This window comes from Mytilus trossulus, chromosome 8 (genome assembly GCF_036588685.1).
Source record: "Mytilus trossulus isolate FHL-02 chromosome 8, PNRI_Mtr1.1.1.hap1, whole genome shotgun sequence".
NCBI lineage: Eukaryota > Metazoa > Mollusca > Bivalvia > Mytilida > Mytilidae > Mytilus > Mytilus trossulus.
This window is the reverse complement of record NC_086380.1, coordinates 13,283,820-13,306,787: the sequence shown is the minus strand read 5'-3', so window position 1 is coordinate 13,306,787 and position 22,968 is coordinate 13,283,820. Positions and strand designations below refer to the sequence as shown.

The 22,968-nt window shown below is 33.3% G+C and overlaps 1 protein-coding gene across 1 annotated transcript in view; it reads left to right on the top strand.

Moving 5' to 3' along the window:
- Positions 1-2,950: 2,950 nt before the first annotated feature.
- Positions 2,951-22,968, top strand: part of LOC134728315 (ubiquitin-protein ligase E3B-like) — a 43,079-nt gene continuing 23,061 nt past the window's right edge. The window contains exons 1-10 of the mRNA XM_063592888.1: positions 2,951-3,042; positions 4,770-4,881; positions 5,485-5,534; positions 11,110-11,180; positions 17,376-17,440; positions 18,417-18,473; positions 20,834-20,938; positions 21,561-21,660; positions 22,317-22,396; positions 22,831-22,913. Of these exons, the coding sequence (XP_063448958.1) occupies positions 4,771-4,881; positions 5,485-5,534; positions 11,110-11,180; positions 17,376-17,440; positions 18,417-18,473; positions 20,834-20,938; positions 21,561-21,660; positions 22,317-22,396; positions 22,831-22,913 (722 nt within the window). The 5' untranslated portion in view covers positions 2,951-3,042; position 4,770. The remainder of the gene's footprint in view (positions 3,043-4,769; positions 4,882-5,484; positions 5,535-11,109; positions 11,181-17,375; positions 17,441-18,416; positions 18,474-20,833; positions 20,939-21,560; positions 21,661-22,316; positions 22,397-22,830; positions 22,914-22,968) is intronic.

The following is a 22,968-nucleotide window of genomic DNA, read 5'->3' as shown; positions in this document are numbered from 1 at the left end:
TGTAAAAAAAAACCAAGCATTTTCATACTTTTCAAGTATACTTAAATAATATTCATATTCTAATCATTAAAAGATTTTGGAAGTGTTTCCCGATTTTTTGTTTTTGTTCTGAAAAAGATTTATTATGATCATCGGAATCTGGTGCCATCTCATACTTTCCGATCGCATTTATAAATTCAGTGGTTTAAAAGACCTGCCTAGTTATTCATTTTCAATTGACAGTCAGGTTATTTATTTCCAAATTACAACAGAACAAACCATTATTTTTTGTTATTATCAAGGCTAAGTTATTTATTTTCGAAATCCTCCTGACCTCCCCCTGAATATCAAATGGTCATCCCCCTTATAAGTTTCAAAGAACCTGATTCCAGAGTCAGAGCGATTAAAATAAACAGGTGCGCCATGAGTCCCTCGTCTTGTGTGTGAAGTTTTATGCAATAATAATAAATAGTATCTGAGATACAGTGTGACATGTGAATTATTATTTTTTTACAAAAAACTCAACAACTCTAAAATGAAACTTCTAGACATCACCAAAAATATGCAGATCTTTAGATTTATATAACTAAGAAATGTGTAAAGTTTAAAGCATTAATCATAAATCGTTTTTTAGTTACGGCGCGACATGTGCTTGAACCCCCCCCCCCCTTTTAAAAAAAAAACAAACTCAAAAACTCTAAGATGAAATTTCTAATCATCACCGAAAAATATACAGATCTTAGATTTATATAACTAAGAAATGTGTAAAGTTTAAAGCAATACTCATAAATCATTTTTGAGATACAGCGCGACATGTGAAAAACACACCCCTGTCACAGTTTAGATATAAAGTCACATTACTCAAAAAGTTTAAATCCTTTTTCACCAAAAAGTAAACTGATCGTTTGACCATCATATAAGGAAACAACTAAGTTAAGTTTCATGAAATTGGATAAGCAGTTCTCAAGTTACGAAGGACATGTTGACGCCGGACAGACGTACGAACGGGCAGACAGACGGACAGACGCCGGGACATTTATATATCATAATACGTCCCGTCAAAATTTAGATGAGCAGTTTAAAAGAAACAATAAACAGCTGCGCCATGCATGAGCGCATGATACGTCCTTTGTCTTGTGTGAGAAGTTTTATGCAATAATCATAAATAGTTTCTGTGATACGCGTCGTGACATGCCGAAAAAAACAACATTTTACAAAAAAATCAATAAATCTAAAATAAAATTTTGAATCATCACCAAAACATATACAGATTTTTAGATTAATTTAACTTAGCAGTGTGTTCAGTTTTACGCACTAATCATAAATCGTTTTTTTTAATTACCGGGCGCGACATGTGAACCCCCTTTTTTACAAAAATCTTAAGAACGTGGAATCATCACCAAGAACTATACAGATCTTTGGATTAATATAATTAAGAAGTGTGTGAAGTTTAAAGCAATAAATTCCCTTAATTCAAAAAGTTTAAATCCTATTTTCACCAAAAAGTATACAGATCGTTTGACCATCATATTAAGAAACAACTATGTTAAGTTTTATGAAATTGAATATCAAGCTGTTCTCAAGTTACGGTGCGACATGTGGACGCCGGACAGAAAGACGGACGCCGGACATTTTTATACCATAAAACGGCCCGTCAAAACTTTGACGGGAGTATATAAAGAAAGATGTATTCCTTTAAGGTTTGCGGATTCGACGATGTGTATATCCACGTTTGCCATTTGTTTCAATGAAACAACGTAGGACAAATTCTTTCAATTACGCTCTTGTAGTTTGGAATTGGGACCACCCGTGTAAACTACAGGAAAATCGAATGCTTTGATACTATTGCAGTAGGAAAGTTTAAACTTGATGTTTCACTGAAAAATATAACTTACTCAGACTATTATTTTCTTTTAAATCTATTAAATTTTACTATCTATTCTGGAGAGACCCCTCTAATATACGAGACTGTTCGGTGAAATTAATGATGGAGGGCATCATTTATAAACTTCTGTTATTAAACATCATTACAACCCGATTTACCGAAGCGATTACCATTTCGAATTAAGGTGGATCAAGGTGGTATGCGTGTCTTTTGTCGTCTTGGATTTAAAAAAATAAAGAGAACCTATGGTAAAGATTTTCAATCAAGCTAGCAAAACTGTATGCAGTAATTCAGATAACTAATGTGAATTTTCATTTAAAAGAACAAATTTATAGGATTATTACTTATATTTTTAAAATTTGTGCAAATGTAGATCATTGTTGGTTGGTTTTAAATGTTTTAAAATTGGCATTTTAAGCAGAGGTAACTCTAAAACAAAGGAAATTTTCTGAAGGATCTACATGGAATTTTCCTATTTTGTATTTCAGCTGGAAAAAACATACCGGGTGGCCCAATCGGCTTTTCTTTTGATATATTATTAAAGCACTTTTCAAATAAAAAGCTATTTTTCAATTTGCCATCATACTACGAAGCTTCTAATTTGTCTGTAATCTCATTTATTCCATTGTCACAAACATTATTTGTAAATGTCCAGGATATATTTGTTTTGCCGTTTGGTCCATTTTTTCTCTCAAGGTTGCCGCGAGTCAACTTTTTTTTATAAAGAGCGCTTAATTATTTCTCTTGTCGAAAGGATTATTTTAAAATGAGACATGTCAATTCATCGGTTACGTGTGTGCAAGATATCAAAGATATTTATGATCAGCGAAAAACTTAAAAGTAAACTTTAAAGATGATTGATTGATTGATTGGTTATCAATCATTGGTTGGTTGATTGATTTGTCCAGTGGGAAAAAATAGTCGGAGTTTTGTCAAAGAAAAGATGGATTTTTATTCAAAACATTTTAAATTCGATTTTACATTTAATAATGTTCAAATTTGTAAAAAAAAAAGATCTCTAAGAAAATGTTAGTAACGTTATATCATATATAGGTCTTTCGTGTCCATGTTTATTAGGTCTTTAGTGTAACACTGTAAAGGGAGATAATAAATATTGGAAAAAAGTGGAAGAAAAATTGACAACAAAACAAATACAATACGAAATGAGAGAAAATTAGGTAACTAACAATGCTTCCTGTAAAAAAAATGAAGACACATGTTTGTTTAACGAATAATAATGCTGTGATAATTGTGGATCATCTATATGGGCTGCAAAACTGTAGAATTAAAGCATTCAATTTGACTATGATTTATAAAAAAAAATGATTTCATTCTCATTTTGTAAATGATATATCTTGGAGAATTTCCTAGTGTTTTGTATTTTCGACCTACTAACATATTTTCTCGAAATTCCCTTCTGTATGTTTGGACATACACATGCCTAATATTTTGAGAGTCACAAGTATATTTGTGAATAAAATAATTGTTTCTGAAATATATTTTGATCTTTAATTTTTTTTCCTTTTGAGTTCATTAGATTGATGACACTTTTGTTAAAGAAACAAGGGTTTTGTGTTTACGACCTATCTAATAAACAGATCCAAAACGAAAATGACATGTCGTACAAATCTGGAAGTGGTTATAATTTGATGCCGAAGTTTATACCAAACTGTTAAAGGCGATCAAACTTAGGATATAATGAATAGGGCTCTTCACGGTTAGTTCGGCCATATTGGATAGGGGGCAGATTTTCATAATAGAGGTAAAAATAGTGTGAAAAATACGGGAAAACATCATTAAAACAGAACTGTTGCATGGAAACACACATAGGATTTCCCACACTTTCATACTATTTCCACCTCCTTCCAAAAAATCTGCCCCCTATCCAATATGGCCGAACTAACCGTGAAGAGCCCTATTGAATACACCTTATCGCTATTTAGTCCATTCCCGGAAAAACAGTCATTTATACAACTTCCTGTTTAGGTCACGCGGGCTAAAAATGGAGGTCGTCAGCAGTGAGCTGAGGGAGGAAAAACTTTAGTAAGTGATCATCAAGAAACTTTGATATAATATGATCCCTTTTTTTCGAAATTAAAATTGAAGTGAAAAAATATTTTGTTTGAAGTATTTACGGTAGTTTAAACAGGTCTCATTTAAAAGTATCATGCATGGTGAATTGTTTAAACAGGGTCCCAGATAGCTTCATCTGGATGAAAAAGTTGTGTAATTTTAGAACTTATCCGGAATAGAATAAATAGTGATAAGGTGTATAGTCACATTTACAACTATAAGATATAAAATATTATTTTGATATCTTTGTATACATTCAATGTTTTTGTTCAATACTTTAGTTGAGGCATTGACATTGTGAAGTAAAATTGAGTATTGTCTATTATTTCCACTGACAGACTATTTTCTGTAAATAAAAATTAATTTATATTTTTTTCCCCCATTAAAGGTTGTAAGGGTCATGCACATTAACTTATTTAAGATAACTTTTATTATTACAAATAACCACCTGGCTGAATAAATGACCTTGATGCAAACTTCTCTAAAAATGAGGTTTCTTATTGAATAAACCCCCAAATTATTGCAAACTGTTTCAAAGCAATATCACTCAAACAAATAATATAATTGCCTTAGCAGTCTGCACTGTTAGCCACTAGTCCATTTTGTAGTCTGATGCCCCAGGCTGGTAAAATTTCAATTTTGGACTCACAAACTTGACTTTAACAGTCACAATTCGAACAGAACATTGACTTTAACAGTGCTTATTTGTTTTCAAGGGGGAGGGGGACGTCCGAACCACCCCTGGCTACGGGTATGACAATTTTACATTGAATAAACCTGTGTGCTCTGTATCAAGGCTGTAGCATGTACATGTATCAATCGTACATTTCAGAATGTTTGGCAAGGTAGACGCTCAGAAGAAAAGTTTTTTAGACCAAGCAAAAGCACAAAGAGATGACAGAGCATATGAAAAGAAGAGACAGGTTGCAGTTATCAAAATTCAGGTAAGAAGAACCAAAAATTGAAAAATATAAATTAATACATGTTAACATGCATAAAGCCCTTGGTGTATATTGGTAATTGCAGTTTTGCAAGTATTTCATGTACATGATGTATTTGTTTTCCATTTTCATTTTTTTCATAGATTCATACCTATTGTATCTTATTGTCATTCTCTAAGTTGAACTTTCTGTTTTTAACATTTAAGAAATTTTTAAGCCTTGTAATGCATTGTAAAGTATGTCATGTATGTGTCTTATTTGTTTCAAATTGTAATTGTGTAGTTTTTCATTGCAAATTACATGAATTAAAATCATTTTGATATTTTGTTAAAAATATGATATCATGTACATAAATTAACAAAACATGTATAAACCTAGGAGTCTACTTTGAAATGATCATATAATTATGAATGAATGTAAGGATCACATATTAACAAATTATGTAATGATGTAAAATTTATATAAATTACTTTGTATTTGTTATTTAAAAGAAACATTTAAGCTGAAGACCAATAACAGATCTAGATAGAAAAAAAACAATTATTGGGCATACACACCTAATTATGATAGAAGTAGGCTTAATCTTTATTCCATTCTATTTTACAGAGTGTGGTACGAGGATTCCTTGATAGACGTAGACTTACACGATCAATAAAGTAAGAAAACAGACAAATTTTCAAATCATGAAAATCTTCACATTGCATTAAAATAAAAAGGATATATATATATATATATACTAGAACACACCCGTGATATCGCGGGTTCGTGACTGATTTAAAGTATATAACTATGCGCAAGCCTTATTTTAGTATTAGTATTGTCATCTGGTAAATTCATGCCGATTATAAGATACACAGTTTTCTCTGCTTTCAAATCTTTCTGTTTGAACCCGTCGATTATTGGTAATATTAATTATTTGGAAAACAAAAGGTCCTGGAATGGAGTATTTTTTAATCAACAGCATTGTTCTATATTAGTTATAAATAAAGTTGAATTCTTTGATTCGCTGTTTTACGTCATGCCCGCTAACAAATTGAAAACTGTACCTATACGCCTTATTTTTAGTCCAGATTTTTAGTATTCGTATTGTTATCTTAGAAAGTCTTACTGATTAAAATACTACAATAGGTAGTTGACAATTTAGTAGTGTCAACCCTGTGATTATATTAATCCTGAATACACCGTTTGTTGGTGTGCCAGTCAGATGCGGAACTTACAGATAAGGTGATAGGTAACAGGTGAATATACTATTGGTATCGGTATCGGACTCGACCCGGAACTTCTTAATTATTGGCAATATTAATTACGTGGAAAACAAAAGGGCCTGGAGTGGTGTAATTTTTAGTGGAAGAAGACGTCAAGTCTTCTGAAGACTTAAGGGGCCGACCCTTGGCATTGAGTCTCTGTATGCCGCATTTCATTTCGTGTATTACAATTTCAAAACAACTAATGATTCCTGACACCGATTTTTACACATGATTAGGCATCTGCATCATTTAATTTGTAAATTATGATTGTAAAACAATCACTATCGTAAATATGACCCTTTTATTTATGTAAATTATTAGATTTCATCTCATCCACATGAACGCTATTTGTTTACTTGTAACAGGATGTTTTAACTGCAGATATTTGTATTACGCATGCGTGAATTTGGTATCGAGACAACTCGCCCTGTTTACAAGTTCGCCCTTGAAGTTACGAATTTGCAATCCTGCAGACAAGAAGATTTTGTTTTTATATAAATAAAAAGGATATATAAAGTGTTGTCTTTATTCATGGTTTTCCTTTGTCATGTGAATTATATGCCCTTCGTAACATACATGTGAACCTCCCGACGGGAGTACAAAACTCCCGTTTTCAGGGGTCTCCTCCCGTCCTCCCGTTTAGGAGAAAAAACTCCCGTGTATTAAATATTTCATGAATGAAAATTTTCAGACGCCATATTTGATCATTTCTTACTACTGTACGGGAGTAATTGACACCTGTGTTAAATTTTACCTGAACATCAAAGAAGATGTATAATTATATGGCTTCACTATAATTATATGGCTTCACTTGACAGCTTGGGTGTCAAACATACTGGTAATCAACGATGTTTACCTCCGGGTAACTGCCGTTGTGTAATCAAAACGATGTGTATTGGGAATATTGAAATACTTTTTTGTTACTTCCCTTTGTTTTAGCCTGTTTTCAGTTATTTTGCTTTTAAAAATGTAAATTGTAAAAAGACTATAAATGATTAATAATTTAATCAAATAATCATAAAATGATGTTGATTAAATGAATTTAAATGATTTTGGACAAATAAAAAATTAAAATTTATAAATTATTTTAGCAATCTAGACCTCCTTTCAAGGATTACATTGAAGTTTATATGGTAAATTTGTTTCTTATTTATTTAAAGTTAATATACAATATATGCAACCTGGGAACAGTATATCTAAGTTAATATATATGTTCCTGATGCAACTACACTAATAAAAGGTAAAATCTTCAAATTTAAATTTGTAAATGTTAGTATATATTAGATTTTATTGAGTAAGCTAAACACAATTTCTACATCATTTGGTTACATTTACGACAAAATTTATGTCGATAAAAAAACATGATGTTTTGACCATTCAGTACTTAATAGATGCATAGTTCTTGGGGACAAGTTTCATCAAATAATATGAATATAAATGACTTTTTTTGTGCTCATTTTTTACAGTGGGTTGTGATGATCTTCCAGTTAGGTTACCCTCATTTGGAGTGTTGTTCCCAACCTGTTAAAGGTCCATCTTTGTTCATTATTCAAAATTGGAAATTTCAACAAGCATCTAATATTCTTAATCTGGAAAATAAACCCTGGTCTGCTAGCTTCATGTATATTTTTTCTACCGATTTAACATATAACTAGAATCATGCAAACAGACTTAAGGAAAAGGCATGTAAGTTCATCATACAAATATGACACTTTTTCTAGACAATCCAGATCTTGCAAAATACGTCGCTAAAAATTGTAACCTTTGAAATTGTTGTTGTGCAGTAAAAACCCATATGGGAACTTTCAAAAGTTGGCGGGTATGTAACAAGTCTTACTATTTTTATGCTCCATTTATGGGCAATATGTTTTCTAGTCTGTCCGTCCGTCCTGCTTCTGGTTATAAAGTTTATGGTCGAGGTAGTTTTTGATGAAGTTGAAATCCAAGCAACTTGAAACTTAGTACACATGTGTTCCTCTTGATATGATCTTCTTAATTTTACTGCCAAATTAAAGATTTTACCTAATTTTCATAGTCAACTGAACATAGAAAATGATTGTACGGATGGGAAATCCATGTACTTATGACCTTTTCTTGTTTGAAGAAAAAAATACATTTTAACAATAATGGAACAAAGCAGCCTGGGTAAGTGGAGCTGCTTTTATGGTAATTCAAGTTACTTTTTATTCACCTTCTTCCACTTCAGAGCTATCAGCTCTTTGATTAATCTACACATTTGTACTATATTAGTTATATATAAAGTTGAATTCTTTGATTCGTCGTTTTTACGTGATGACGGCTGACAAATTGGACCTCGTAATTTTAGTATTATAGATATACAACTCGTCTAAACATCAACCCAACAATGTAAGATCTGTAAATTTGCGGTTGTCACTGACTCAGACATACTTATGTATATAAATATATATATACAACTCGTCTAAACATCAACCCAACAATGTTAGATCTGTAAATTTGCTTTCGCAAATTTTTGGTTCTTCCCTCGCTGGGATTTGAACCCATGCTACTGTGATATCGTGACACCAAATCGCCTGCACTGCAGCCGTCCCGCTAGACCACACGACCACCTATATTGGCCTACATGAATGAGACATCATTCAAATCACTATTTAATACAAAAGCAAAATAACTTCCCATAGTCCAACCACAATTGTCGTTCCTTGATTTTCGTTGTTCACGAATATAGTCCCTAGTGTTGACAGTGATGTTACTTGCCATTAATTTTTATACCCCTTCCAAATTTATTTCTCCATGTTTGATGCCTCAAATTGCAAGGAGGGGGTGAAATTACATTATTACACTGTAAAAAAATTTGGGTCCAGAATTTTAAAGGAAAGTAGTGATTTGGTCCAGCTGAAAAAGGTTGAAAATTAGCACTTCGGAAGCGGTCAAAAGATTTCAAGACTCCCTATACATAAAATTGTCCATATTTTGAGTTAGAGCCGATGAAGTTTTCGATAATTTTGATATAATTTGTCCCAAAAGTATTACAACACACTGTAAAAGTTTCTTTGAGAAAGCGCAGGTGGGATTTTTTCTATTTTTGTTTATGTTCTAAAAGAAATGCACTTTGGAATAATTGTGGTCTCTGACCCAGAGATGGGTCCAATTACTTTCAATGTAATTGATTAAATTACAATTACTTTGTCATTTGTACGATTAAATTAAATTAATGATTACATCATTTCTGAAAGTGTCTGATTAAATTAACGATTACATTGACAAAGTAATCATGATTACATCTGATTACAATGAATTGAAAAAAAAACATAATGAATGACGTGAATGAATTAAGGTTTAATATAACTATAGTTCTTTTTAGAAAGTGTTTTGATTTATATTTTTTAAAATGACTTCTATTTAATAAACCACAAAATTCACTACATACAAATGTACATACATGAATATTGTGTCACCCATTTTTCATTATTATCATTGATCTCTGAATTACTTTGACTTCAATTCAACTGAATATATGGCTTCATAAAGAGTTTGCTATTTGTCTTTTGACCTCTTCCAGACTTTAATTGTATTTCAAGGTGCAGTTTATGGAAGTTAAAATATGGATGAAATAAAGTTACCAGATAAAGACTATGTAAAATTTTAAAAGAATTGTTTAAAAATTTGTAAGCAAAATACAAGTACTATAAATCAATGCATTTTACATGTCCAATCAAAGAACATACAAAATTTTCTTATTTCAAGCAAAATTCTTTTAATTTAGTTTGTTCTTATTAGATAAATTTTAACATGTCTGATTAATCTTTTATCTTATATATTGTCCTACAGCTATACTCCATTGGAAATTGCAATAAAAACAACCTTAATTGGTTTCCTACTAATTAAGAAACTATTTACTTACTTACTACCTGTCAATTCAGAAGTGACAAAAATCACAATATTAACAAAAGATTATAATTCAGGGTTAAAGAAAAGTATAATACTACTTAAATATATTTTTTTTTATCTAATATATATTTATTGTGAAAATATGTACAATATCTTTTACTATGGCCAGAGACTTAAAATTGTATTATATGTCTCTTCTAAGGCTAATAATGACTTTTCAATACTGTAATAGATTATTTTTTATTGAAGTATACAAATCAATTAACATGCTTTTTAAAGTAAACCAAACTATCTTAACTTGTTAAATATTCATTAAATAAGAAGAACAAGAAGGTTCTTTTATTGACCATAAACACAGTTCAAGATTTTTTCATTGTAATCAGAATGTAATCATAAAGTAATCAGGATTACAGGGCATTTTGAAAAGTAATTGATTAAATTAAATTACATGTAATCAGATTTTGGGCTGATTAATGATTACACTGATTACTTGAAAAATTGTAATCAATTACAGCTGATTAACGATTACAATTACCCCAAGTCTGCTCTGACCCCATGATCTGTTGGTTAACATACCCTAAAACAAGATAGGTATTGAGTAATAAAGTGTGATATTGGGTGATCCTTTATGATTCTAGGGGTAATATATTTTATTACTACCCTGTCTTGTATGAACTTAGTTCAGATATATACAGATAGATATTTCAGAGTGAATCACTCAAAATCATCAGCTTTCACTGTGGAAAAATTCACCACTTTAAAGAGTGATTTTTTTTTACCAAATTATACATTGTACAGTATTCAACTTCAATTGTATAAAGTGTTCAGTTTTAAAAGATAAACAATAATCAACAAGATAATTCACCTTAAAATGGACAATCTCTGACAAAAGCAAAACTATAGAGGTACTTCATAAATTCCAATAAATTGTATTTGGTATAGTGGAAACTTCAATCACTAAGTACCATAGCTATGAAAAAGAAAAAGAAAAAACAAAAAATGTTTAATATTGTCATAATTTGATGTTTATTTCTTTTTTTATCAATGACTAATCTCCCCTGAACATAATTTTATACATGACTGCATTAATTTAATGTTTTATATTTGACTACAGAGATGAAGTATCTGACTTGTTACAGATTCCTACAGATAAAGAGATTGAATATCATCCAAAATTGAAGCCAGGTAACAATTATAGAAACAGTACCAGTTATATCCTACTAGATCCACATTTTAAGATTATTTTCTTCAGAGATGCTTGAGGCTAAATATTTGAAAATACAAAACTTTTTTCGAACTGATCAAACCAAAATCTTGTAGTGTATGCTCATTATTATTGCAGTTCAAAGTTTATTGAATAACAGAAAAAAAGATTTTTTTCATTATTTAAACCAAATTTCACAGAATGATCGTCAAAACCAGTTTTGTGAAATCAAACTGGTAGAGATCACACTTGCATGACTTGTTTGCCATAAAAGCCTAAACTATTTTTTTATTTTAACGATCAATTTAAGGAGGTAGACCTAGCTTAAGGGAAGTAACTCTTAAAATCATCAGTACATCTGTGTTCACTATTTTTATAGCTATAAATACGTTACCATCATAAATTCTGAGTGTAACCCCAATTGCGTCATAGGTCAAATGGAAAATCCCAACTAAAAATAAACGTATTCTCACTGGTCCGGACATATACCCCTGTTTGCCCATATTCTTCCATTCAATTTCCATCTGCGACATCGGTCACACGTGCACATCAAACAGATTCAACAGAGAAGTGTTTAGTTTTTTGAATAGCTTAATTGCTTTTCATATATATTGTGTATTTTATTGGAAATATATTCCCTTGTTTTGTTTAAATTTCTAAACAAATTATTTGTGTTTTTTTGACTAAAGTAAAATTTATTATGGACTTAAATTTGAATAGTCCGTATGTAAGTATTCCTGGTTCGGACTATCTCCTAGATGGGTCACTACCTTTAAGTCCCCCCCCCCCAAACTACCAGTACATTGACCGGAGTTTTGACAACGGTGTCTGGTAATGCTACCTATCCGACCCTTTCACAAGGTTCGGCCATGCATTTTGGGGGGGTAGCTACGTCAACTTCGGTGACTCATACTTTATCTAGGTCTGTTAATTCAGCGGGTACTATTAGTTCTGTCCCAGGTACAGCTATGGGCTTGAACTTGCCAGGTTCTAGACCCCCATTATCCTATTGTGGGTATATGCTTCCCAACACAGGCACACAACCTTTACCCTCATGGTCTCAGCCACCTTGGCCACAGTCTTACCCTTATGGTGGGTTTATGCCAAACCAACCTGGTTTTTGGCCTTATAGGGACAATTTCTATGGTCCCCCTTCTGGGGTAGCTACTGCACCACCTTTAGCTCCTGCTCTACCCGTAGCAGTATCTTTGACTTCTGCAGTAGCTCCTTCTACCACCGTACCTGACTCTCAAGCTTCTAGTTCTTCACATGGTACTCAGGTTTCTGATCATGCATCACCTTTGGATGGTTTACAGAAGTTACTTTTAGACTTTGGTGAGTCTTTCAAGGCAGAATTCCATACTCTATCCAGTCGTATGACTCTACTGGAAAATAGAGTTTCTTCTCATCAACCTTCTCCAGCTAAGTCTGTAGAATGTGATGAGAGGGAGGATGACGAGCTTTCTGTTTCCCCTGGGAGTCATGAAAGGGCTTTCCTCACTGATGAGGATGTTGAAAGTTCTTCTTCTCCCAAGGTATCGAAGACGGCCCCTGAGCCTTCTTCTAAGTCAGCTCAACAACCTCCCACCAAGGAGACTGAGGATCCTCCTTCCTTGAAGGATCTTAGGGATAAGGTGTATACCTTGATGAGGGATGAAGCACATATCCCTTTTCTCTCTCCTTCCAAGCCGAAGAAACCTTCTTCAACTTTTGAGGCTTCCTGTGGTATTTCTCAGGATACTGTGACTTCTCACAATTCTTTTCCTGAATCTGGCCATATGGCTTTTGCTTTACAATTTATTAATGAAGGTATCGCTAATTCTGCTAGTGAAAAGGTTTCTAATAACAATATCTCAGGATTTGGAATGTCATCCTTTACTGATCAGGTTAAGTACAAGGATTTTGATATCTTTGATTCTTCACTGGGTAGACTTGTTCCCAGTTGTGACAAATCTATGTCATCTTTATTGGGAAAAAAGCCAGTAGATGGTCTTCGTCTCACTCAACCTGTTTGGTCAAAGACTGAGAATCTCCTTCGTAGTGCTTCTCAAGTTCTTGGCACAGCCGAACATTTTCTAGCTGCAACCGGACATTTGCTTAACAGCGAAGATTCGGTTGTTCCAGCAGAAGTACGATCCTTCTTACTTCAACTGGATAAAGCTTTAGGTTCATCTCAGTTGCTTTTAATGGGTTCTATTGCTAATTGCACCCTATCAAAAAGAGCAGAGTTTCTTGAAAACATTTCTATAGCTGAGCCTTTGAAAGATTCTTTACTGAAATCTCCACTCTCTGACAAGATGTTTGGTTTACCCTTACAGCGGGTTCAAGAGGAACTCAGCAAAAACCCTCCTCCAGTCAAAGTTAGTGTACAAGTTACTAATGGCAAGAGGTCGGTTAATGCTACATCTAGTTCTAATAGTACTTCTGCTTCAGGTGGTCCCCCTTCTTCTGCTAAGAAAAGGAAGAATAACTACGGCAAACCGCAGAACAAACCCAATAACTCAGGAAAAAGCTCAGGTAAGCCTTCTGGTGGTTTTAAGGGTTCCAAGAAACCTGGGTCTAGTACCTAGGTTCTTGCCCCCTCGTACGTTATTGACAGCTTCCCCAGGGGAAAATTTACAACAAGTTCCTCAAAAATCAATACCAGTAGGGGGGAGGTTAAGTTTTTTCCTAAATCAGTGGAAGAAAATTACCTCAGACTGTTATGTGCTGTCAATAATTCGAGGGGGATTAACACTTCAGTTCAAGAACCCACCTCCTCTATCTGCAGTTCCAATAAGTTTGTCTCATACACAAGACCCAGTCAAGTGTCAACTTCTATCAGTAGAAGTGGACACTATGTTACAAAAAGCTGCAATAGAGGAGGTGTCGATCTTAACTCTGTCTCCGGGATTTTATTCCCGTCTTTTTCTGGTTCCAAAGAAGACTGGAGGAATGAGGCCAGTCATAGACCTATCTATTCTGAACAAATTTCTTATTGTTCCCCACTTCAAAATGGAAACAAACAGATCCATCAGGGCTTCAATCCTTCCGGGAATGTGGACTACTTCTCTGGATCTTTCAGACGCGTATTTCCACATTCCCATTTCCAAAACTTACAGGAAATACCTTCGCTTCGTTTGGAACAACAAAGTTTTCCAGTTCAAGGCTCTCCCTTTTGGCCTATCTACAGCCCCTTTGGCTTTTACAAAAATCATGCAGGCTGCTATAGCTCACCTACATTCCCTGTCTATTCAGATTCATTCCTATCTGGACGATTCCCTTCTCAAGGAATTTTGCCCAATCAAATTGAGGGTTCAGACAGATTTGGTCATCAATTCTTTTCTGTCCCTAGGCTTCCTTATCTCTTGGAAAAAGTCAGAGATAATTCCGTCTCAAGACTTTGTTTTCCTGGGAGAACATTTCCTAACCAGTGTAGGCCTAGTCCTCCCACCAGAGGAGAAATTTACAAAACTATGTCAGAAAATACATTTATTCCTGACGGTTCAATCAGTCACAGCACGTCAATTCTTGCAACTTCTGGGTCTATTGAACTCTCTGGCAGATGTAATTCCATTGGGACGACTTCACATTCGTCCGCTTCAGTTTTATCTGCACAAGTTATGGATTGCAGCTTCACAAGAATGGGAAGCATTGATTCCAATCACTCAGCCTTTATTTCCACACCTTCAATGGTGGTTAGTACGGGAAAATGTAATGAGGGGCCTATGTCTGTCCCCTCAAGTTCCCAGTCTAACATTATTCACAGATGCCTCCACCCTCGGTTGGGGAGCATATCTGGAGGGGCTTACAATCTCGGGAGTCTGGAGTCCAGATCTTTTGGAAGAGCATATCAATGTATTGGAAATGAAAGCAGTTCTGTTTGCACTGAATCATTTCCAAATGTCTCTAAAGAATCAGTCTGTCATTCTGGCCACGGACAACACAACAGTTGTAGCTTATCTCAAGAATCAGGGAGGAACTCATTCACCTTCTCTTTATCAGATAGCCAGAGACATTCTCCTTCTGTGTTTTCAACTCCAGGTTCATCTAGTGGTGAGACATATTGCGGGGCACCTCAATATTCTAGCCGACACTCTATCCAGATCTCTTGCTCCAGTAAACACGGAGTGGGAACTACTTCAAGTAGTTTTCAAAGCTGTGACTCTTCATTGGGGGTCACCTCAGATAGATCTGTTTGCGACCAGTCTCAATCACAAACTTCTAACATTTGTGTCTCCGGTTCCAGATCCAAAATCTTTTGCAGTAGACGCAATGAGCCTATCTTGGAAAGGAATGTTCGGGTACGCCTTCCCTCCTTTCAGGTTTCTCTCCCCAGTACTTCAGAAAATAGCAGGGGAAAATTGAAAGATCATAGTTATTGCTCCAGCATGGCCAAAACAGTCTTGGTTTCCAGACCTTCTGCGCCTACCATGTGCTTGTCCTCTAGTTCTACCTCTGAGACCAGACCTTCTGTCTCAAATCAAGGGCAAGGTTCTTTATCAAAATCCAGAAAAACTTCATCTACACGCCTGGCTTCTCTCAGGGTTAGCCTCAGAAAGAGAGGTTTTTCTGAAGGAGCAACCAAGCATCTCACAAAGTCTGTCAGATACTCCACTAGCATTGTCTATGATGCAAAATGGTCAATCTTCTCAGATTGGTGTAGTGAGCGGGAAATTGATCCTTTCCAAGTCACTGTACAACAATTAGCAGACTTTCTAGTTTTTCTTTTTGAATCCAAAGGATTATGTCCCTCTACTATTAAGGGATATAGATCAGCTATCTCAAGAACTATTCATATTTCTGGTGGCCCAGATTTTGGAATCAATGAACATATTTCTCTTTTGGTTCGTAGTTTAACATATTTCTCTTTTGGTTCGTAGTTTTAGTCTTGAAAGACCAAGACAAAAAACTTTAGTTCCTAAGTGGGACCTTGGACTAGTTTTATCCTTTTTAAAACTTCCTCCTTTTGAACCAGCAGAAACAATAGATTTAAGGTTTCTTTCCTATAAATGCTGTTTTCTTTTAGCTTTGGCTTCTGGACGGAGAAGGAGTGAAATCCATGCCTTCTCTATTTCTGATGCTTGCCTTCGATTTAACAGGGATAAATCTTCTGTTACTCTTTTAACGGATCCTGCTTTTTTGGCAAAGAATCAGATTCCAGATAAGGGTGCAGAACCAGTTGTGATTCCTGCACTCCCTAGCGATTCTATTTCTGTACTTTTATGTCCAGTAAGAATCCTTTCTATTTATCTGGAAAGAACGTGTAGTTTACGTTCTGTTTCTAACTCAAGACTCTTTATTCCTATTAAAAAAGGAATCTCAGATCTTTCTGTTAAAACTATTTCTACTTGGATATGCAAATGCATATCTTTAGCTTATGGTTCTTCTAAGGCAGAACTTTTAAATAGTTTTAATGTTAAAGCTCATGATGTTAGGGGTACAAAATGTATCTCTACATCCTGGGCTCTGTTTAACAGTGCATCTTTGGAAGAGGTACTGTCTGCAGGTTTCTGGAGAAATGAGAACTCTTTTATATCTCACTACCTCCAATCTATGGCTACTTTTGCCGAGAGTTTATACTCTCTTGGACCTATAGTTTCAGCACAAAGATTGAACTTTCCTCCTGTTTCTTCTGTTACAGGGGATTCAGCTTTACGTTAGATTCTGTTACTCAGAATTTATGATGGTAACGTATTTATAGCTATAAAATATTCAAATTTTAAAGTAAATTTGGATTTTATTAGATAAATACTTACCATCATAAATTATAGGTCCCACCCACCTCCCCTTCATCCCCTTTCCTTATGTTTTCTGTCTTGAGGAAATTGAATGGAAGAATATGGGCAAACAGGGGTATATGTCCGGACCAGTGAGAATACGTTTATTTTTAGTTGGGATTTTCCATCTGACCTATGACGCAATTGGGGTTACACTCAGAATTTATGATGGTAAGTATTTATCTAATAAAATCCAAATTTACTTTAAAATTTGAATATTTCATGAACATATTCTAAGCTTTTAGGTAACATAGATTATTTCCAATCTGTTTCAGGTAAATGCTTAAAATACATTGATGATACTTGACTTTTAAAAACGCATAACTGATTTAAAGAGTTATCTTCCTGAACTAAGGTCTATCCCCTTAAATGTTAAGTAATTTTATGTGAAATATATCCAATTTATTCTATTAACAGCTGTAGAAGTTTACAAGACTATCAAGAAAGTTTTATACAAGTTTAAAGAAGATGATGACAAAGAGGTATTAAACCTATGAATAAATTCAAGAACTAGGTTTCAGTCGTATTATTATCAGGAATAAAAATTAAGAACTAGATATTGATAGTGTCATTGCAATTTTCAATTATGAAACTGTCCATCTTAATACTCATAACTATTGAACAGAGAAACTACCTTTGATATTTTTGCTATTACATTTCATAAAATTTAGTCTGTAGTGTATTTGAAAATTTGTTGCCCTCAATTACCAGTGGTCTCAACCAGAGTTTAGTGGTGTCATGCATGATAACAGGTTAAAGCAATCAATCATGAAATTGATTTTATGAATTTTTTTCGAGTTATCCAATGAAAATGAATTAACAAACAATGATGCTTTAGACTATATATCTACATCAAATATTTCATGCATGTTAAGAACAAGCTTTGCATTACCTAATTTTCCCTAAGGTTTTTCTTATTTCTATCTTTATTCATTCTAGTTTTCATTATATGATATACATAATAGATATAGGAAGACGTGGTGTGAGTGCCAATGAGACAACTCTCCATCCAAATAACAATTTAAAAAGTAAACCATTATAGGTTAAAGTACGGCCTTCAACATGGAGCTTTGGCTCACACCGAACAACAAGCTATAAAGGGCCCCAAAATTACTAGTGTAAAACCATTCAAACGGGAAAACCAACGGTTTAATCTATATAAACAAAACGAGAAACGAGAAACACATATATATTACATAAACAAACGACAACTACTGTACATCAGATTCCTGACTTAGGACAGGTGCAAACATTTGCAGCGGGATTAAACGTTTTAATGGATCCAAACCTTCTCCCTTTTTCTGAAACAATAGCATAACATCACAACATAGAAAAACATACAATAAAATATCAATTGGCAGACTTAACTCAATCAAAAAACGTATGATTACACATTGAACGAATAAATTTGATCTGCGATATCTGAATACAAATGCAATAAGTTTATTTTCTTTTCAGGCATTTTTATACCTGTGCCGCTACCTTTTATGTTCCATGGATTCAGATGATATAAAGGTAACTAGTAATATACATTTTAAGACAAGTGAATGCTATTCTGAAAGTTGACTACCATTATTCAGTAATATCTTCATAGTCAAGATTTTCACTTTAAATTAATCTTAAGACTTTTAGAGGATCAATATCATGTAATCAAATATATATGAGTATAAAAAAAAGAAGATGTGGTATGATTGCCAATGAAACAACTATCCACAAAAGACCAAAATGACACAAACATTAACAACTATAGGTCACCGTACGGCCTTCAACAATGAGCAAAGCCCATACCACATAGTCAGCTATAAAAAGCCCCGATAAGACAATGTAAAACAATTCAAACGAGAAAACTAACAGCCTGATTTATGTAAAAAATGAACGAAAAACAAAAATATGTAACACATAAACAAACGACAACCACTGAATTACAGGCTCCTGACTTGGGACAGGCACATACATAAATAATGTGGCGGGGTTAAACATATTAGCGGTTTTAGATTGAAAAAATAAAAGTTTATATATAGTACTCAATGTATTAATAAAATCTAATGAAGTACATTAATTTTAAATTGCTACTTTTGCATAGGTACTATTTCTGCACTTAAAATCTGTAGTACTGGAAATTTACTTTTGATATTTAGTACTATTTCTTTACTTTCAAATTATTGTACTATTTATGTACTTTTATTTTACAGTACTTGATTTGTACTTAAAATGTTGGTACAGAAATAATACCAAAGGAGATCACAATATTCCATGTTTGAAAATCATAATTTTAAGAGATTTGATATTGACATACTTTCAAAATGCTGAAAATGTAAGAAGTAACCAAAAATATGAAGTATGTAAATTTTCAAGTACAAATCCAGTACTGTAAAATACAGGGGCCTAAATATTACAATAGTTTGAAAGTAACAAAATAGTACTGAATATTAAAAGTAGATTTCCAGTACTACAGATTTTTAGTACAGAAATGATACCTATGCAAAAGTAGCTGTGTATATTTAGAAATTTCATAAAAAAACACTCTTTTATATTCAAGTCCAAGAGGATTAAATGTACTTTACATATAATTTCAGGCTGTGAGAAGATGACTGTTTGTGGTTTACATGATTCTAATTGCCCCTTTATACATAGATACATTGCACTATACAACATTACAAATGAACTATCAGTTTATCAAGAAGTTCATAGACTGTTATAAAAATTATCCTAATTTTGCTGTAATGTGTAAGCTGTCAGTGTATTACTGTAATACTTTTTGAACGACAGTATTAATTATTACTTTAAACAGTGGTTTCTTTCATTGAAATGAAGAGACAATTGTACTACTTCTTACCATTTGGTAGCTTGAATGTCTTTTTATTTAAATTACATAAAAATATTTGCATCGAATGTCAAACCCATGCATACCATTTTTTTGCCCCTTCTTCTTTACAGGTTTTTTTATTAGCTCACCTGGCCTAAAAGGCATTGTGAGCTTTTCTCATCACTTGGCGTCCGTCGTCGTCGATGTCGTTGTCGTCGTCGTCTGTCGTCGTTAACAATTTTTCAAACATCTTCTCCACTGAAACTACTGAATGGATTTGAATGAAACTTAAAATGATTGTTCATTAGTATATCCTGCACAAAATGTGCTCTTCGATTTTTGATCCGTCAAAAAACATGGCCGCCGTTACTTAAAATAGAACATAGGGGTCAAATGCAGTTTTTGGCTTATATCTCAAAAACGAAAGCATTTAGAGCAAATCTGACGTGGGATTAAAATGTTCATTAGGTCAAGATCTATCAGCCCTGAAATTTTCAGATGAATCAAACAAACCATTGTTGGGTTGCTGCCACTTAATTGGTAATTTTAAGGAAATTTTGCAGTTTTTGGTCATTATCTTGAATATTATTATAGATAAAGATAAACTGTAAACAGCAAAAATGATCAGCAAAGTAAGATCTACAAATAAGTCAATTTGACCAAAATTGTCAATTGACCCCTTAAGGAGTTATTGCCCTTTAAAGACTTTTTTCACAATTTGTTCATCATGTTGACTTACTTTAAAAAATCTTCTCCTTTGAAACTGCTGTATCAATTTCAGCCAAACTTAGGCTAAATGAATTTCAGAGTATCTAGTATAAATTTTATATTTCATTTCCTTGTATGTCAAGAAACATAGCTCCTATGGCTAAAATAGAACATAGGAGAAAATGATTTTTTTTTTGCTTTTGAAGAAAATAGGACGATTCAAAGAACATTTAAATAAATTGAAAAGCCAAAATAATCATTGATGATAGATTTAACCAAAAAAATTAAGGTGAGCGATTCAGGCTCTTGAGAGCCTCTTGTTCCATATAGAAAATATCTTGTATGTATAAATCTTTTTAAGGTTTGTTATATTGCTGTGGCATTAAAGAAAGAATTTGTGTTGTCATGGATACAGCAAGTGAAAGATATCAACTGGAAATGTTGTTGTTATTTAAAAGAATTAAAGGTAAGTAATTTTAGTTGCCATGGTTACAATAAGATGATGATATCAGCCAAACATTTTGAATTCAAAGAAGCTAGGTTAAGATGTTGTTGTAGGGTACACACTCACTTTTTGTTAGGATACATATTTAGTGCTGTATCATAGACAACCATTGAGATATGATACTGAAACTGAGGTTTGAGGAAATAAATGTATTTTCTTGAATATTTAAAATTGCATGGTTTTGCCAATTTCTACACAGTATGACATGCATATTAGCCTTAAGCATATTTATAGATTTTAATTTGTTTGGTACGCATACACACACAATCTACAAAAGTTGTTATCCCACAAATAATAATGAATCAACATGTACAACACCATATCACTTCAGCTGCAGAACCGTAGCTCTCAGGTCTTTGTGATATTTTGTTTAACTATTTGTGGACTATGATGATGCTTTTGTACAGTACAATCATAATTAATCAGATAAACATCAATTATTGAGATAAATGGTGCACATGTATTACAAAGAAAATACATAACATGGTTGTCATTTCAAATGTGAACCCAATTATTCAACACATACAAAATCCTACTGTATATACTATAAATCATCACATGATCTGAATTGTTCTATTTTTAGCCAGAGAACCATGTTGATTTTAGTGTGATGATGTTATTGTTGAGAGTTTTAATTGTATTTACCAGTACATCTACATGGAAAATAGTAAAAACTACACCAGGTAAATTTCTTAGAATGTTTAGGCACTCCATAGGTTGTCCCTATGCATTGTAATACTTTTAAGTTTGATTATTGAACTCAAAAAGCTGAAGGACGTCTCTGGGTGCGGGAATTTCTCGCTACATTGAAGACCTGTTGGTGACCTTCTGCCGTTGTTTTTTCTATGGTTGGGTTGTTGTCTCTTGGACACATTCCCTATTTCCATTCTTAATTTTATGCTTTCATATCAATTTGAATTTTAATCACGAAAGTTGTTTGCTGAATGAGTAGAAGGCTGTTGATACAAAATAAAAGATTATAGAAAAATTACATTGATTCATACAATGTCTTTGCAAAAAGAGCACAATATCTACTCTAAAAATGATTTATGGAGTTTGAATTGAAACTTTCAAAAAGTGAAGAGAGAATGGAAATATCACTTAGGTCCTTAACTCAGCTGTAGAAACAACACTCACTTTTTTCAGGAGCATGCAATATGTTTATTATTGATTTGAAATGTATTACATTACAAATGATTTCGCTTCTTTTTTTTTTCTCTACATCTGTCAATAAGAAAACATTTCAAATGATAAATTCAGGGTATTTTGCAGTAGATCTTACATGGTTAATGATCAGCTATAAATCATCAGTTACGTAATAGAAATGACTATTTTTCAGCACTTGCACCTGGTTTAAATCAACTCTGTAATAACATCATGGGTGACCTGAACACCAGAGGACTCTATCCTATATTACAGGTGGGTATTTTGTAATGGTTAATCTTCACATCATTTACTCTACCATTTATGCCAAACAAAATTGATATACTGACAACCACTCTGTAGAAATTTCTGTTAATCCAACATCATATGGTTTCCTCTCCAAAGAATAAACACACACAATTGATATAAATACATTTTTTTGTAGTTTATACAATGTCCACTGAAATAACACAAATTCTGTTGCCAAGAACACATGCAGTGCTTTGAATTGAAACTTTCCATAGAATGGTTTGAAATCATGAGGTGACCCTTAGTTGCTAACTCTATGTCATTGCTCTCTGGTGGAGAGTTGTCTTATTGACAATCATACCAAATCTTCATATTTTTATATGCCCTATGTAATCATTTAAAAAATGTTCTTTTCATGGAATTTAATTCGATTGACTTCTAATTTTCAGTTCTATTTGTAGGGTTTATTAACAAGAGGTCTCTCCAGAACGAAGTGTGCCTTTAACCAGACATCACTTTCAGCTATGGTTACTATAGCTTTGAGGTTAGTAAATCATATAAACTAAGGCAACTTTTGACCTGAAGTTATCATCTATCAC